Source organism: Panthera pardus, unplaced genomic scaffold (genome assembly GCF_024362965.1).
Source record: "Panthera pardus isolate Hobbes unplaced genomic scaffold, ASM2436296v1 HiC_scaffold_2, whole genome shotgun sequence".
Lineage (NCBI taxonomy): Eukaryota > Metazoa > Chordata > Mammalia > Carnivora > Felidae > Panthera > Panthera pardus.
The window spans coordinates 138,207,966-138,227,573 of NW_026526765.1; the positions used below are offsets into that span (position 1 = coordinate 138,207,966).

General features: G+C 43.3%; 1 protein-coding gene across 5 annotated transcripts in view; it reads right to left on the bottom strand.

The window, feature by feature from the left end:
• Positions 1-19,608, bottom strand: part of SNCAIP (synuclein alpha interacting protein) — a 156,865-nt gene that overhangs the window by 74,510 nt on the left and 62,747 nt on the right. For all 5 annotated transcript variants that reach the window (XM_019469557.2, XM_053907534.1, XM_019469556.2 and 2 more), the window contains exon 2: positions 1,019-1,122. In XM_019469557.2, the coding sequence (XP_019325102.1) occupies positions 1,019-1,075 (57 nt within the window). In that variant the 5' untranslated portion in view covers positions 1,076-1,122. The remainder of the gene's footprint in view (positions 1-1,018; positions 1,123-19,608) is intronic.

Here is a 19,608-nt window from a genome sequence, read left to right on the forward strand (position 1 = left end):
CCAAGGTTGTATAAAGCAGATCATTCATCAAACGCACCCGAGGAATCCAATCCTTGCATACAGTATGCAAGCTTTCCTTCAAAGTGAATAGCGAATAGTGGAGTAGAGAAATAACTTTGCCAGAGGTGTGTGAAAAGAAGCTTATCTTTTTTGACACCATTTCTAGTGGTGACCCAAAGCTCCATGCCCTGAGACAGTGATGAAAAGTAGGGTCAGCAATTGTGACCACGGAGGTCCTGGGAAGAAAAGTTATATGGCTAGTTTAGAAAGAGCAACCTTCTCGTCACATATCCTGAGAGCCGGTTTATCTGGGGTTGTGAGCAGCCAACATGGCTGCTGGCTGGCCTCGGAGGCAGAACTGACCGTGTGGCCTGAGGTAAGTCACAGGCACCTCTAGGCAGGGTGCGTACAGAGGACCCCTCAGAGCCATGGTGAGATAGGCTGGAGGCAGCAAGAAGGTGGTGGCTCCTGACAATGAAGAAGTTCATCAGCTCAGAGCTTCACAGGATTAAACAGGGCCTCAGAGAGGAGCTGGCCCAGTCCTCATCAACACATGACTCTCAGTATTCCCCAATAGCATCCAATCTGTGCTTTGACACCTACAGCGCCTGGAAGGATTCCTCTTACTGTTTGTTCATCAGTGAACAACTTGGCCGTCGTGTCCTTGTGAGCTCCAGAGAAAGCTGGCTGCGGTAAAGCCAGTCCTATAAAGGGAATTATCACTGATAGGGTTGATCATGTGCTCTCTGCAGGCATTTCATAAATTTTCTCGGTGAATAATTTCGACAACAATTAGGAAGGGGGGAGCTCAATGAGGTCAGATGCCTTTCCCACCCCGCCCCCACACACACCATGCAATACACACAATTAAGTGAGATTCGCTTCTTGGTCCAGGGGACCCCAAAGCCACATTCCATCTGCCATCAACTGCTAAACACGATTGGAAGAGTTCAGGATCCGCAGATTACAGGTAAAGGCAGAACCTCCTGAAGCATTGTTTGCAAGAAGTACGACTTACAGATATGTCATCACTGAAGTCAATTTCATCCAAATCCAGGTATTCAGGGGCTTCCATTATTCTTCTTTGCACATTTTGAGTAAAGTCAAATCTTTATAAAAGCTCTGGAAAAGACAGAAGCAAAAAAGAAAAGCCAAAGGGTTACTAGCTCTTTTACAACCAAAAATCCTAGGTCTGTTTAGACCAGCAAAATGAGTAGGGTAACTGGGTGCTAGCTCATTTCCTCTCTTTGGATATTACCCCAGGCCTGGCTTTCCAGAAGCAGGAAGCACAGCACCTCAGGCTCCCCAGGGAGCAGCCAGGGTCCTTTGTTTCACCTAGGTCTGTATTTGCCTGGGTTTGCTAGAGCCATAGCTCAGGTCAGACACTTCCCCGCTGACCAATATTAGGAGGCACCCAGCCCACAACCAGCACTTACCGCACCCTGGGTGAAAGCCTCAAAATTGTAGGATATTCACCCTATTCCCCTGTTTACTGCGGTCATAGCCTTGGAAGCTGCACACGGCGCCATAAATACCGGCTCCCCACAGGAATGACCCAAGTACACGACGGAGACCAACTAACCCACAGCAACGGATGCTTCAGACTCTATAGTACAACGTCCAGTTCCCCCACCCCCGCACCCCCAATGCACAAAAAGGATCCAGGCAGAGATCGAAAGCACAGAGTCTGCGCACTGCTCCCAGCTCTTCACAGCTTTGCCTGTCTGTGCCACGGTGACCCATGCAGGCGCCAGAATGTCCTCAGTCAGCACTTGCCTCGGGGCTGCCCGCGGCAATCCTTTAAATCTGTCAAGGAAGATACATCACCTCCCAGTTCATTTTCCCATCACTTATCATCATCACCATTGGCGGTGGCAGTGGCACCTACAGATGTCAAGAACAGAAATATAGATCTCCTGGCGGTGCCTTAGTGCACAGCATCTCCCGCACAGCCGCCTTGGAGATGGAAAAAGACCGCACTTCCAGGCTTCCAGGAACTTGTCTTTGGTATTACAGAAACTATCTTAGGTACGCAGACTGGAGCGTCGGAAATAATTTAGTTTTTCCCTCGTTCGGTTTTCTAATCAAGGGGTATCTTGATGAGACCAAGAAATAAGACGACTAAGGAATACATTATTGGAAAGTGGAAATAAATCCAGGCTGATAAAAATGGGTTTCATAAGTGTAAGACTGAGAGTGTAAAAATGCCTGTTTTTGAAAATGCAACTCTTACTCCGGGGGCATTGCTTTCTCATTTTGAGGCATTCTTGTTGTTGTTTTTGTTTGTTTTTAAGTTACACAAATGGTTTAATTACAATAAACGGGGGGAGGGAATCACTTGCTATCCATAACTCAGAACCATCAGCTGATTTAATTCTCAGTATTTCCTCTTCTTCTCTTCCCGCATGCATTTACCGTTTTTACACATATATTTAAGCTTATTTATAAGTTTTATGTATTCTCTTATTTATTATTTATTTTGTGTGTGTGAGAGAGAAAGAATGAGAGGTGCAGGGGCAGAGAGAGAATATTCCAAGCAGGTTCTGTGCTGTCAGGGCAGAGCCCGATGCGGGGCTTGAACCCATGAACTTTGGTATCTTGCCCTGACTGAAATCAGAATTGAATGCTTAACCAACTGAGCCACTCATGCACCTTTCACATATTTTTAATTATAATGGATACAGAGCTGATCCAAGAAAGGATTAGGATGTTACTACCATGTTCAAATGAGATTACCCATTGAGAATTTTTTTTAATGTTTATTTATTTTTGAAAGAGAGAGAGAGAGAGAGAGAGAGAGAGAGAGAGAGAGAGAGAGAATGAGTGGGGGAGGGGAAGAGAGAGAGGCAGACACAGAATTCAAAGCAGGTTCCAGGCTCTGAGCTGTCAGCACAGAGCCTGATGTGGAGCTCGAACCCATGAACCACGAGATCATGATCTGAGCCAGTGTCAGATGCTTAACCGACTGAGACACCCAGGTACCCCTAAAAGTTCTTCTGAAATCACATTAAAGTTTAAAATGAAAATGAAAAGAAAATTAATTTGTATTTGTTATATACATATATAATATTGCAAATCAAGGTTACATATTACATATTAATATTATTAACAAAATTGTAATAGTTTCACAATAATTATGTTAATTATCCTAATAAATAATGGACTTTAAATAATGACTATTAATACATGCTGCTAGTATATATTTATATATTATATCTAGTAATATAATATTTGTTATATATATATATATATATATATATATCCCAGATATATGTATATATAGATAGATATGTACATATCCAGAAATCTTAATGTTTATAAGAAATCTTAAAAGAGGTCCTTAAGTAAATTGCTTGGTACAAAAATATATCACTTCAATCCTCACAAAGATGTGCAGAGAAAAATATACACACTCATACTTGCAAATTACACAAAATAACTTTCTCTTCCATTCTGGTGGATTCTGGGACAACCCAGACTATCTGGATTCTAGCTCGTCAGCTAACAGACTTTCTTCCAGTCTAATTTCTTTTCACTACATCTGTGCTCCACGTTGAATTGTTGACATACAGACTCTAATCCTATGGTCTTGGTGAACACATGATAATCGTGGGGGTGAGGACAGCACACAGACAAAAGCATATCACATGGATACATGGGGAGAAGAAGCAGAAAACCATGCATCAAAGCCAGGGATAGAGTGGATCTCTAAGTACCTAGAAATACAGACCACATATAAAACGCGTATGAACACGTCTTACTGAAGCAAATTAACAAGTAATCAGTGAGCCCCTATTTGAGGTGTTCTGATGATATAAAGAGCAATATCCACTCTAGTGCAGCCATTCTAATGGGACACAGCCAGTGGATGATATAAAGCATGACGTTAAAGCAGACAATCTTTACACTACACTTGGAGATGGTAGTGAGATTCTTTTTTTGTTTTTAATGTTTATTTATTTTTGAGAGAGAGAGAGAGTGGGGGAGGAGCTGAGAGAGAGAGAGAGAGAGGGAGACAAAGGATCCAAAGCAGGCTCTGGGCTGACAGCAGAGACCCCAGTTCTGGGTTCGAACTCACAAACCTTGAGATCATGACCTGAGCTGAAGTTGGACGCTTAACTGACTGAGCCACCCAGGCGCCCCAGCAGTGAGATTCTCTATTCTGTAGGCCAGAACACAAGTTATAAGAGTTCCAGCTCATGAGAGGAAGACCTCAGCAACTGCACATAATTATCTCAATGGGCTGGGTGGTCCACACTCAGATCAAGGGGTCAAGGCATCCAGGACCCTTCTCTACTCCAAATGGGCTTCCAGATGCAGTCATCTCCTTAAGATGCCTTATTTTCTCTACCTCCCAGTTCCTTTTGTCTGGTTTCAGTGCTTCTCTCTTTCCAGGGGCCACCTTGGAAGTGTTACGTCCTCATTTGTAAAAGTGCAGAAATGCCCATGGTTCACCGATCCAGCCAGGTTCCCAAAATTCATTGCTCCTTTTCAGTAGACAGGGAGGCTACAGTTGTCCCAAGGGATCATGACATTGCCCCCGCCCTCTGCATCTGCCCTTCCACGGGGCACCTGGCATGGCTGGACACTCCCTTCCGAGGAATTCGGGATGAGATGGGAAGGGATGAGGTCAGCTTAGAGCAGCTGCGGATAGTCTTCCAACACGATAAGGAAACGGAGCTGGGCTGCGGGCGCTTTTCTCATCCTGCTCTAGGGACACCGTCCCACTGCACACACCAGCCCACAGTGGAAAGCAGTGGGCCCCCTTTCCTGACCACATGCTCTAAGGGAATACACAGCTACAGAGGACACACACAGGATGCCCCTGTGAGTGGAGTCTGGCCCACAGATGTGATGTGTCTGGCCCTAGCAATGTTTTTTAAAAAAACCGAGTTAGTTGCCAATTTGCAGACCTTGGGTGATTTCACATAAAATTCTGGATTTCTGGCTTTGCTTTAAAAATATCTGAAGTTCTGGCCAACACGGATCCATATTCCCCATGACAACAACTGGCTACAGCTGAGCTGCCTCAGAGACAGGCTTGTGCTCCCCAGTTCACCAGCTCCCCTTTTCTGCTCTCCTCACTGAGCCCTGCCTGGCCTTGGGGACATCTGAGTGTGTGATCCTTGGAAGGAATTCAGCATGAAACAATAAGGACCATCATCACCCCTTTCTGTTAGTGCCTCCTGACAAATCATGTTTATTTCATTTGTATTCCGAGATCAAATTTGTATTCTGAGATTGTTTTAAATTCTCATGCCACAACAGCAACAATTTCTTACAAAAAAAAAATTTACCAGCTTGTTACGATTCATACTTTTGTAGAGCCTCCATTTGCTCTAAGGTCTAGAGAAAGAAAACCTCCACCAAGGTCATAAAATGTTGCAAGGTGGGGACTGTGTTTCCTTCACTTCACCCTGGAGGAAGGAAGCGTTCTTGCTTTGTTGAAATCGGTGTTGGAGATTTACATGAGATTTACGGGGAGCCACTTCACTGTTGTGACCAGAGGCAAGGGTGCCAGCTGTGTCAAGTGCAAGCATGCACACACACACACACACACACACACACAAAACCAAGGCCACCCTCCATCTGGCCAGGCTAGCAGCTTGGATGCAAGAGAGCTAACCTTATGCAGGGCCTACCAGAGTGGGTTTGCACTTAGGTGAAAAATATTTTTCAGCCTCCCCAGAAAGGGCAGTCGAGCTTAAAATCCTTTACATGAAATTTTTATTGCTATGCATCATAGTTGCCCTTGGGCCCCTCTGAGATCTCGAAACCCGGTCATTTATAAATTTGTTCCGTTCCCCCTCCCCATCAGCCCTCACCCTCCAAGCGGCAGTCACCTGTCCCAGATTCTCTGAGGTCCTAAGGGCTTTCTTTTGTAATGCTGTCCCCCTTCACCCCACACACCTAATATTTTTTTTTATGTTTATTTCTTTATTTTGAGAGAGACAGATAATGTGAGTGGGGGAGGGGGAGGGAGAGAGAGAATCCCAAGCAGGCTCTGCGCTGTCAGCACAGAGCCCGACGTGGGGCTTGAACTCATGAGACTGTGAGATCATGACCTGAGTTGGAGGCTTAACCGACTGAGCAGCGCCCCAACACACCTCTTACAAGATCTGTCCGCCTTGGGTACTGTTGACTGGCTGAAATCATTCCCTTTCAATCTCAGCCGGGCTTTTCATTTCTCTTTATCAATGCCAGCAACTTTCAGTTTGTCACTCACTGAGGCAGGTAGGCTCTGTGCTTAATTTTTTTTAAGGTCTGGGGAAAGATGGAAGACGGAAGGTAGTCAGTGAGTGACAGAGCAGAGAAAGGTAAAGGAAACAGGTTCTAATGGTTGAGTGCTACCAACTTCCGTAGGAAAATTTACAGGAGGGAAAAAAGAAGTGAAAGAGTAGAATGTGGAGACATGAGGCTAGGCGGCTGGGACCTGGAGGCTGTGCAGAACCTGTTGGTGACACATTTCCCCCTTCTTTTGATGCTCCAAAAGTAGTGGGAGAAACTTCACCCAAACTCTGAGTGGCTGCTCAGCTAGAGGAGATAAAGAACAACATCCTGAGCACCAACTGTTCACCATGTCTGGAAGGAGTTTTTCTATTCTCATGGCGTTTTGATGATCTGCCAGGAACAGAAGTCCCTCCAAGTGCCTATTAAAGTGTACAGAGGGGCTCATGGCCCTACTGGGTCTATCAACACCATGTCACCCTCTCATAGGGGACCTCAGGGATGGTCCAACTGTTTCCTTCGAGGGAAGACTCAATCTGGGGCAAGAGCTCAAAGTAACTAAGACCAACTGGATAATAAAAGGCAAGCAATTTATTAAAAAAAAAAAAAAGCCTTCCCTCACTCTAGTATTGTGCTGATCTTCAGGTGATATTTTGAACTTTTTGGTTGTGACTTGAAAACAGGCTCTAAAAGTAATTCAAAATGAAGGCTTCCAAAAGTCTGTTGGATGATGGCATCATCAGTGGAAAAAGCTTGGAAGGGCCAACAGAATTTCTGTGAGAAATTACCCTGACTTAATGGACACATTCCGGTGTGCCTGGCTCATAAAAGACTCACGGATTTGTGACTACAGTCACACGTTACTCAAACTGCTCTACCGAAATTCTTCTTAAAATGAATTGCCTCACTCCATTTTACAAGGAGTCAGCATGGACTCATTCTGGAGGCTCACGTTACACAGATCTCCTTTTCTGCCAAAGTCACTACTGCTCCGTTTACCAGTTTGCTACAAGGCTTGGTAATTAAACCCAAGTTGGGCTTGTCAAAATAAATGAGCAGAGTACTTTGTCGGGGATGAGGTAACCTCACTCGATTTGCATTACAGCTGCTTTCTTTGCTCTTTAACTCACCAGTACTTGGGAAAACATAGCAGCCTACATCCCTACACACACGCGTGCGGGCACGCACACACACACGCACACACACACAGAGCCAAATCTGTACTGGGATACATTTTCAGTTTGAAAGCTTGCACATACGATACTGGACTTACTTCCTTTATTATAACAAGACCTCCCCCCCCAACCTCCCAAATCATACACTAAGTACTGGAAGGCATGGGTGGAAAAAAGTGAAATATATGAAATGTCGTCCCCACTTGGCTCAGTAGCTTGGTTGGCAAGGAAGCAACTCATTCCAAATGTTGGATTCAGTTTCTTTGACTCTTTGATTCAACAGTGGCCAGAAGCATGGCAGTCGCTAAATGCCCAGTCTTGAAGGAGAAAAATGATAGAGGCAAGAAATTTCTACTGGAAAGAGGCAACTGAAGGAGAGCCAAGAAGTATACACGAGGGGTTAAGGCAGAAAGCATGAGCTCTGGAGATTTCATCCACTTCTTCATTTATGAACTATCCCTGTAGGTAAATTCTGGGTAATAATACACTGTTCACACCCGTACAGGGCACGCAGTCCAAGGTGACACAGAGAAGCAAACAAGTCATGACAATAAAATGTAGTCCTTGCTGAGAGAAATAAATACACAGGAATCCTGAGACAGCCAACCTAGACCCTGGAGATGAGGCAGTCTGATTGGGATGGGTAAGGTCTAAGCTGTACACTGAGGAATGAGGGTATGAATGGTGAGGGGAGCTGTAGGGCTGCAGCGGGGGGGGGGGGGGGGGGTAGGTGTCCCAGGCAGTGATTACAGCGTGGGCAAAGGTGGAGAGTTCTTGAGCAGAATTTCCAGAAAGATAGAGAACACCAACTGAACACCTACTGCTGTTGTGCTCCAAAAAAAAAGGGGTCTTGAAGGGTGAAGGGTCGAGGGGTAAGCTGGGGTGGTCAGGGGATTATTTCCAAAGCTGGAGTGTAAACACAGCACATTTTCTTAGAGTATTACATTTTCTGGCATGCTTGGAGAAAATACAAGTGAATGTTTGCCATCAAGCAAGAGACTTCACCATAACAAACTAACCCGGCTGCTCTAGCTCCTAGGGGAGGGCTGCTGATACTTCCTGTTTGCCCACAGGAACAGTAGTGAAGCAAAACTTTGCACTGGGGTCTAGGTCTGGTGCTCGGTCTGGAACAAACTTTACACCCAGGGCCTGGGTGCTTCTACATCTACTTTCCCACTTATGTTTCATAAAGGCTCTGAAAGACAAATATCTTTATAATTTCTTTTGTGGAGATAAGGAAATCGAGGCTCAGAGAGGTTCTATAACTGCCTCATAGACACACAGCCGGGGCTGTTGATGTTCAATTGGCTTTTCTCCCTTTTCCCAGTTTGCCAAAACTGCAGTGTTAAACTGTGCCTGTATCAGACATTTGACGTTTTCTTTTTTTTTTAATGTTTATTTATTTTTGAGACAGAGACAGAGCATGAGTGGGAGAGGGGCAGAGTGAAGGAGGGAGACACAGAATCCGAAGCAAGCTCCAGTCTGAGCTGTCAGCACAGAGCCCGACATGGGGCTCTAACTTGTCAACCTTGAGATCATGACCTGAACCGAAGTTGGACGCTCAACTGACTGAGCCACCCAGCCGCCCCAGACATTTGATGTTTTCAAGTCACTTTTAATTTTTTTTACATCTGACTTTATTTATCACAACTCTGTGAGGAGGCAGAGGGTATATATCATGGTTTGCAATCATATTCTTTCCATTTTACAGATGGGAAAATACAAGAATAGTTTGGCCAAAATTAAGTACTATTAAGTAGGAGAAAGGCAGCTCAGACAAGCTATTTCCTACTAATTCTGGGACTCTTCTAGTTTGCCCTCCGGCTTGCTCTGAAACATGGGCATGTCTTTGAACCAACTAGGTCAGAGTTCCACACACATCCTTAGCCCTTAATTGTATCACTTTGGGTGCTCACAGACTGCAATGCCAAACAAATTGCCCTTTCTCCTCTCCAGCAGAGTCTAAATAGAAAAAATAGCAGGCATGATCATCATCATGATACAAAAGGGTACAGATCTTTTTCCACCTACCATCCCTTACCCAAAGAGATCCCTGAACTGGTCCATAAAACATTATATTGCATAGCTAGTTGGTTTAATACTTCGACTTCATCTTCAAAGGAAATGATTATGATGATCCTTCCTTATGTCTTATTCAAAAGGCTAGGTAAGATATTGGAGAATCTCACCCTGGAGAAACTCCAGAGGTCAGGGCTGCTCTGACAAATCTTCATAAAGATTGGTCTTTTTGTAGTTTTGAGCATTAGCTTATAGTTCAAAATTCTTGCAAATAATTTGGGGGATCATTTCATTATTTCTAAAATCTAAAAGCTGACAATGAACTTACACTAGAACCTAAGAGCTTGATAAGATATTAGTTTTTAAGCCTAGAGGCACTTTTAAATCTGTGTGTGTGTGTGTGTGTGTGTGTGTGTGCATGCGTGTGTGACAGAGAGAGAGAGAGAGAGAGATTTAACATAAATTTAATATTTGATGGGGCACCTGGGTGGCTTAGCTGGTTGAACTTCTGACTCTTGGTTTCAGCTCCAGTCATGATCTCATGGTTTGTGAGATCAAGCCCCGCATCAGGCTCTGCACTGACAGCGCGGAGCCTGCTTCAGATTCTCTTTCCCTCTCTTTCTGCCCCTCCCCTACTCTCTATCTCTCAAAGTAAATAAATATTATAAAAAGAAATTTAATATTTGAAATTCTTTCTGGAAAGAGGAAGGAGAGAAATCTATGCTTATAATAGCTGCCCAAGACAAAACAATGTATAATAGAAAAAATAGTAACACACACAGAAACACAAGAAAACGATAACATATTCGGTTCTACATGCCACTTTTAAGAAGGCCAGAGGCAAGCTGTTAAGTACTGAGACAGAATAAGGAGGTCAAGACAGCTGGTGGTCGGAAAACTCAGTCTCATGTGGCAACGCTAAGGAAATATCTAAGTTGGAGAAGAGAATATCCTCTCCCTCTCATAATTTTATAAAGAGCCACCATGTAAAAGGAAGATTCGACTCCAAGGGCAGATCTTAGGGGAAGTTTCAGAAACACCCATTTCAGAAGACTTCTTACCAATGGCGACTGCAATGGGCTTAAGTGGAATGAGCTGCTTTTTGAGATCATAACCACACCAGCAAGAAACTGTTCATCTAGAAGTTGGGAAGGATCCTCCAGGAGCCAAAGATGGGAATCCTGCATTTGGAAGGAGGAACAGAAGATCTCCTAACACGAAGATTCTGTGTGGGCTGATACGGCAGTGGGAACCCCCCTGAAATCAAACCAGGATCTCAGGACAGTCCTGACCATCTCCGACCCCTCTCCAGGGTCCTTCCATGACAGTCCTGTCTCATCTGCCACCCTGATCCCACAAGGAATGTGAATGACTTATGGAGGTTGAGAGAGAGTTAAAGAGAAAAATAGTTTTTAAAAGGGAATTAGAATGTTGTTCATTCACTGAGAATATGATTTACTCTTTGTGGTAGATGAAAACTTATCAATTCTACAAGGACAAAACTATGACCTAATAAGGCCCAAACAAAAAGAAAATATCTGGGAAGAAAAAGGAAACATTTCTAGCACTGGGAGATCGAGCCTGGACTGTAGCCAGTCGTGTCTTGCACTGGCTTCTGGAAAGGAACTATGGAATAATTTTGGAACTGGATCCCCTACTCAGTTATGTACAGGAAACTATCCAATTCCAAGTTCCAAAATTTCTGGCGCACCTGAAGTGGTCATGCTTTACTCTTGATTTTGCAAAGATTGTTTGATTTCTAGAGTGGATCTGCTTGGCAATTATTATCGAGAATGTATGGAACACAGATGACAATCTCGATTCCCTTTTAGACAGGAGTAGACGCAACAGCACTCTGCACAGAGACCATTACGGACTACATCAGGCCTGTTATCTTGGCTTCCTTCTCCTACCTTTCAGTGTTTGTAAAGATTAAACTACCAAGCAAGACCAGTGTTCTCAAAGGTCAGCCCACATGAGAATGATCTAGAAGGCTTATTAAAGCAGGTTTCTGGATCCAGCCCCAAGAGTTTCTGATTCAAAAGGCCTGGGTGGGAAGCCTGGGAATTTACATTTCTAACAAGTTCCTGGGTGACGCTGATTCTGCTGGTCCCAGAACCACATTTGAGAACTGCTACCTAAGATCAATGGCTCATCCCAGCCCTGGCTACATCTGCACTTAATTAAAAGATGGTGACCTCTTCCCCACTCCCCCACCTCCACAGATGTTAACTTCATTATACAGGATCCATGCCGAGTGCCCTTCTGATTAAACTGCCTCCGTGGACTCCAGTAAGCATTTCCCATGAAGACCACCCAGAAAACTACGAGGTCTTAAGCCTGTGTGTGTGTGTGTGTGTGTGTGTGTGTGTGTATGTTTTAATTCCCACTGCTATACAAGGGACAGATGCCGGCCTACAAAACTCTACAAAATTTAGGCCTTGGTTACTTTAAAATTTCTCTTCTCCATAGCACTTTATGGCCACAAAGATGTTCTAAGTTTCTCCTGTTAATGAGATCCAGGTTTATAATTTTAGACGCAGCCTTTTTAGAGCAAGAATCTCAATCTAGGGATATCCAGTCACTAGAACTACAGTATTATAAATCCCAGGTCTACTAGTAAAGGAGGAGAATGAAAAAAATGTAAAAATCTAATGAGAATTAGTGTAAAATCCCATGCTTATACAATACGTATGCGTTAGAAGATATTTAAAATAATTACTCACTGAATCTGAAGCAGTCCAAATGGCTATCCTGGCTAACTGCGAAAAATAAAATCCTGGCCATGTATTTTTAATTATGTCTATAATATGCTTATTTTTATTGACTCCAAGTCCAGAAATCAGATTATTGGGAAGATTTTATCAATTCTTCCAATTAGAATGTACCAATTTAATAACCAAAAGAGGAAATAAACTCTCCATAAAATAAATGTTTTTTTTTTTTTTCCTGAAGAAGAGTACTCTCTGATATGTAGGCAATTAAGCAAGCATGGTAGGCTCAGCAACCAAATATTTGCATGTCTGTGCATATACCCAGACTATGATTTGGCAAGCACTAATTCTTTGATCCGATGCTTTCATCTATCCCTAATTTACTAAAGACACTTAGAGAAAGGAAAATGAACACAGTCTGTTTCCCGCTGAGATGAGGTACTATGACTAAAAGTGCAAAAACTGAACGCTGCATGCTTAACTAATGATTTTCAATACGTGGCAAAGCATGTTAAGAAAAACACGAGATGAAAACACAAGATTACTGTCAAGCACCTTCAGGAATTCCGCTAGGAAGTATCATCCTCAGTGTCCATAATATGCCATTTTTGTTTTTGTTTTTTTATTAAAAACACTTTTAACATTTATTTATTTTTGAGAGAGAGAGAGACAGAGTGTGAGCAGGGGAGGGGCAGAGAGAGAGGGAGACACAGAATCTGAAGCAGGCTCCAGGCTCTGAGCTGTCAGCACAGAGCCCGATGTAGGGCTCGAACCCACCAACCTTGAGATCATGACCTGAGCCAAAGTTAGACATTTAACGAAGGGAGCCACCCAGGTGCCCCAACAGTATGCTGTTTTTGAATGCAACACCTTGCAGAGAGTACATACTTTATATATTAATTGTTACAATGAGTTTATTTCCAGACTATGTTCCTTTGTTGAGTCACTCTAGAATTTCTATATTCAAAATCTTGGCATTGTCCCAAAGGACAAATGTTAGGATGCCTATTTTTCTTCAGCTTCTAATAAGTAAGTGTTTGCGTATCCTCTTACCATTTCCCTCAGAGCTCTGATTTCGGGGAGAAGGGGGTCTTTAAGCCCCCTTGCAGAAACTGTCTAGGATGAGGGCTAGGGAAGCCTCGGCTGCACCTTCTAGGACTGGGGCCTGCTTCCCCGCTATTAAAACTGAGTGTTTTAGCTTTTTTAAAGATTTTTAAAAATGTTTTTTAACTTATTTTGAGAGAGTAAGAGAGAGTGGGGGAGGGGCAGGAAGAGGGAGAAAAAGGATCCCAAGGAGGTTCCGCTCTGTGAGCACAGAGCCCAACGCGGAGCCCCAACGCACGAACCGTAAGATCATGAACCTCAGACGCCTAATGGACTGAGCCACCCAGGTGCCCCAAAACTGACTGTTTTAAACCGATGGTTACCAGAGGGGAAGTGGGTGGGGGAAACAGATGATGGCGATTAAGGACGGCACTTGTGATGAGCACCGGGTGATGTATGGAATGACTGCACAGTACACCTGAAAGCAGTACAACACTATACGTTAACTATACTGGAATTAAAATAAAAACGTAATCAAAAAAAAAAAAAAAAAAAACAACGGAGTTCTTTTCCATTAAGCATATGGAGGAAGGGTAACCTTTGCAGGCTGTGGTGTGGGCTCTTCCTCTTTGGGACCACAGAGGGACACCAACTTCATTTTGTAATTCACCAACATAAGCGGGAAAGGACTGAGAGCCGAGAAACCTGAAGAGAGTGCTGTGAGAACAGCTGGAAAAAAGACACAGGCTGCCAAGTCTTTTAAGAAATAGACTAAGATAAAGTGAGAAATCCAAAGTGGAGTGATCAGCCACATTAATAAAATACTGAACTTGGCCCCTCTAAGGATTTCAGTTTCTGAATCATCATCTCCAATCCAGATGTCGCCATATGTCATTTTCTTTCTTTCCAAGAGGAGGAAAGACATCCAGAAGCAGACAAAGACTAAGGTGGCTAAAGGAAGAGTATCAATCAGAACCAAAAATACTTTCCCATAGTAAAAGGCTACCTGCTTGTTTCCAAAGTCTGTGAGACAATCCACGTAAATCCTGTTGGGAGACAAGGGGTCTGTATCATTTCCTGCACTCCGGTGTTCGGATTTTCTGGTATAAAGCAAAACGGGGATGTATACTGTCACACCAGCCACCCAAAGCACGGACACCACCTTCAAAGAACGCTTCTGATTTTCCAGATTGGCAGCCTCACTCGAGGGGTGGACAGTCTGGTAAAGCTTCCGGTGGTAGGACAAGGCAAAGTGTAACATGAACCAGATGGCCAGGGAAGTGGTCAGGCTTGCCGTGAAGTGCAGAACTCTGCAGCCAGCTGAATCCAACACGAAACCAGAAGAGTAAACAATTTTCATGACATTCACCACCGCGTTTTTAACGAGGTGGACGAATAGAAGGCTGAACATCAGAAGATGGGATGTCTGTAACCGGCCAGGGCTACATCTCCTTGTAGAAAAAAATAAACACACGTTTCCGACAACGCTCACAAGGATTAGAACGGCACAAGCGGTGATCTCAAGGACGTCCGCAGATGGTTTCATGGTAAATAGCAACCTGGTCCTCTCAAATGTCTCCTCCTCAAAGCTGAAGTCCTTGGGCATTTGGAGGACTTTTTAGTGAGGAGACCTGGGTTTTTTGATCCACTATGTTGACGAAACTGATTAAGGGTGGAACATGAACTGGTATCATCCAGACAATTCTGAGATGGTCTGTGACAGAGTCCTGCTTGCTCCAGCGATGGGTGGCGGAAAACACAACAGTTTCCCAAGAGGAATTTGTTTTTATCATCTCCGGGGATATAACGAGGATGCAGAAGTTCTAGGTAGCACCACCTAATTAAAAATTCTCAGAAATCTATTTATAGCTACTGTAATGCAATTTCCTGGATACGATGTGGTATAGTTTTCAACAACCATGGGAGAGAAGAAAATTAAATACGTGTTAGCAAAGGAAAGGGGGCCAGAGATTGAAATGACCCTCTCCAAATCAAAGAGGTAGTGTATCTGAATAATAGTGAGGATTTCCAAGTAAGAAAATGACAAATTACCAGTGACGGTACCAAGTCACGTTCATGAAGCACATCAGTTTTCTAGCATCTTTACCATTTTAACAAAGCAGGAATACGATTATTTATTCTGATGACCTCATGGCGTTGTTGCTGACATTACAAAAGAGATGACAGAAAATACTCTCAAAGGAAGTAGGGAAGGGAATAAAGAAGGAAGAGAGGAAGGCAGGGAGGGAAGAAGACCCTTTTAGAAACACAGGCATTACGTCCAGGACCAAATCTCTAAACTACTGATTAAAGAAACACTCTGACAATTGGAAGGTGATGAGGGGACCTCCCCACTACCCTGAGCACAGAAGGCTAGGAAAAAATTTCTGTCCTAAGTATGGTTGGAGAGTGACAGAGCAAGGACAGAAAAATGGCACCAAAACACACTGCTCAAGTAATCTGGCATTAATTCACTTTCTGGATGAATTCTGTTGGCTAAATATATCACAATGATCCATTCTGGGGACAAGCTACTTTCCCTCGACTGTATTTACTCATAAATTCTGCTGCCAATCATTCCACTCCATACCGTTGCCCCATATGCCTCGGGCTACCTCAGGAGTACTGGACCCGGCCTGCCTCGACTTCACCAACTGTGGATGCACACCTCTTCCCAACTCTGTGTGCAGTGGCTTCATGTTGGGAGCTTGGAATTAGGCATTGGGAGAGGGAGAGAGGGTATTTACACATCATGCAAATTATCAGATGCTACAAATCAGAGCTTCTGGTGAGGGACGTGAACTACATACTCTCTGTATCTACATTATACTAGGACAACACTGGCCTGAGCAAAATATACCAGAGAGATAGGAAATTAGCAGATACTTTATGTAACAGTAAGATAGGTATTTGGTACACACTAGCTCTTTCAGGAAGGGTACATGTAAGAGATTTATGGCAGTAGTTAGGTAAGAAAGCTTCCGCCAGGGGAGGTGACGCTTGGGGGTGCTGACACTTCCTATTAAACCCCCTATCTCTAGTTGGCTATTCAGACACATAGCCGTCTAAGAGTGCCCACACCACATTGCTGCTCTTCCCTAAATGTCTATTACTTCAGTGTTAACTGTAGTCAGTCGAATAGGTACCCTGGCGTTTCTCATGATACTAGTAATAATAATAATAATGAAAAAGAATAATGGTAATAAGACAACAGTAATGCTCATTTTGGCTACCGTTTATTTCATACCGACTTGAGCCAGACACTGTGTTGGTGTGTTCCTTTATAAATATAATCTCATTTAATACTTAATATCATTCTCGTTTCACTGATGAGGAAACAGAAGACCAGGCTGGAAAGTAAACTGCTCAAAGCTACTGAAAAACGGGGACAGGAATCCAAGGCAGGTATGATGGATTCCCAAACCACCGGTTCTTGGGCCTGGTCTCTCCACCTGTGCTGTCAGAGTATGGATGTTCTGTTGAGTATTCTCCATCTTCCCCTAATGGTTTACGATAAGTACACCCAACATATAGAGTCTATAAAGAACTGCTTTTGAGAAGAGTTCCCTCAGGTTTACAATACGAAGTCATGCAGATTTTCAGACCACAAGGGTCTTTTCCCTCCTCCGATGATACATGTTATGGGTGCTTATACTTCGACATCCATAAAGATCTTTAAACACTCTGCACGTCAGTTCCTGCTGCCTTACTTGAAAGAGAAAAAGGCTGTTGCCAGCATTGGTGAGCCCTCTCAACTCCAGACCGTATTTAAGCAAAGGCACAATGACCGCCTGGAATGAATTTGTAGAGCAGGCAAGAACCACCCTAAACAGCAGACAAAAGATAATTATGAGACTGTAATTGTAATTTGAAATTTGATTTTTGGATAATACATAAAGAAACTGTGTATGTGATGCTATTTCTCAAACAGGCCAAATAGCAACAATTTATGCCAAATAACATTGACTTCTCAGAGCTGAGGGTAAAAAAATGTTTTATAAGCCTCCCCCACCCCCCCTCAAAAAATAAAGGGTTACGTAAACATTGTCTTTCAAAGGATTAGCAAACATGTAATATGTTCCTTTGCATTAGGGCAACAGGGCAAAATAGAAGTCATTTTTTTCCTTTAGGGTTATTTCTATACTAGAGAAAAAACATACATTAAAATATAAGGAGAGTAAAATTAATTTTTGTGACTATTGTCTTGACTGCTGGAGAGTACTTTTCTTGGTTAACTACACACAGTAGGGCTGAAGAGAGACATTCATAAGATGGCACTCACACTAATGACAATGCATCCCATGCCCAGCATGGTGCTCGACTCTGGGGATGAACATCCACTGTCACAGTCCTGCCTTCAAGAGGCAAAAAATGATCTAGTCATAGGAACACACTCATGAAAATTTATCCATTATATATATATAATGTTGTATTGCACATATAATACATGCACACATATAAAATGTTATACCATTATAAGATACATTTAAGTAATTATTAATCATTAATAAATGAATATTAGACAGGAAAGTGATCATGAGTCCAAGCATAAAACATTCAGAGACAAGAGGGGCTCCTGTGGGCAGGGTTATTTTATTTTATTTTATTTTTTGAGAGAGAGAGAGAGAATGAGCAGGGAAGAGGGAGAGAGAGAATCTTAAGTAGGCTTCACACTCCAGACCTCTTGCTTCCAACAGCTCTTTCCAAAAGGGAAAGAGAAGGGAAAAAGCTGCCCGAAATCATGAAGCAGAGGTGCTAAGAAGCCTGGGTGTCAACTCCGGGGAATCCCAGAGAGCCTTGGCAGTGAGCTTCTGACAGCACAAAGCCCATCTCGCAGCAGCACGAACATGGCACAGAGCACGGAGGGCCCCAGCCGCACTCCTGCATCCTCTGCCCAGGAAGGTAACTGTCACATGTGTACTTCAAGGAGGGAAGGAAAAAATCTTCCTTTGGAAATGGAACACGGGCTCTGCCAATCCAACTGCACTGAGGTCATCTGAGAACCGAGGAGTTCAAAGGTTCTCCACGGCTTCCATTTACTTTGGCATAAGATTTAACAGAAAAGAACTAAAGGGAAATTTATACGGCCCAGGCTGTTTTCCAAATCGCAAACTGCTAAAGTTACTTAGATTTTACTTTAACTCCCAATCACATGTAAAGTGGTTCAGATGTAAACGTTTTCCGTGTGGCTGAGGGCAATCTAGGTTTCCTCAAATGCACATGTGCAGTTCTAACATTAAAGATTTGGATTCAAAAGTCTCAAAGAACTTCGAGTTCCCCTTGATTAGAGACTGCTGGTACTTTATGCAAGGTTGGGTCCAAGGAGGAGAAAAAAAAAAACACGCTGCCTTCATTTGGACGTTAGGTTCTCACAGTAGCACTAAGATAAACAAATTTTGCAGGCTGAGGGAAGGGCATTTATTCCTTTAAATTGAGTATGTAATATAAATAAATGTCTTCTAAGAAGAGATGCCTGAAACTTGATTCTAGGTCTGATTCTATACAAGGGCACTAATTTATTTCAACGAAGATTGGTATAGTGCATATTGGGAAGGGCATGCCTTCTGGAAGGCAGGGCTGATCTAACCAAGCAGGATAATTCACTAAGGCACAGAAAGCTGCTGCTGGAAATTGTCTGATTTCTTCACTGGCCAGGAGCAAATTGATATTTGCATTTTTATATACAGCAAACTGGAGAGAATTACCAAATCTTTTACCTTGTAATCAATGGCTGCCTAAAGTTATTTTCAATTCTCGATAAGGCAGTGATTTTGTGAACAGCCAGGGTATGACTAAAAACCCCTAGCTCCAAATTAGAAGTGAATGAAATGGAACTTCAGGCTGGTTGGGGTCAGAGCAATTAAATGGTAATTGCCTTTTAGATACATTAATGTTGCTAATTATATTAGTGTGCTAAGTGCTGGGAAATGTGGATAAGAGCTCCCGGCCACTGGGGTGGGGAAAGGGAGCTAAGATTGATTAAGCCTGGCACTACGCTGGATCCTTCACACACGTTTTCTCCTGAAATTCTCACAATAGCCTACAAGGTATTATTAGCTTCAGTAACCCTGAGAAACTTGCCCACTTGGTTCCAGCTGATATGCAACTGAATCAGGAATTCTCCAAGGACTGCATGGCTCCACAGAGCAGGGGGTTGGCAGGGCCTTGAGTTGGAATGGGGAGAAACACTGGATTCAAATGCTGGAAGAAATTTGGTAGCAGAGGAAGATGAGAGAACTTGAGAACCAGGCCTTGATGGAAAAGTCTGTAAGTGTAAAGACCCCAGCGGGCCTTTCCTTACTGTATATAGAAAGCAAGAGCCCAGGATAGAATTCTGCTCCATGGGCAGAATCTGGAGAAGGATGATATCAGGGTATGGAACACTGGGAGCAGAGGATCTCCCACCATAAGAAGATGATTATGGAACA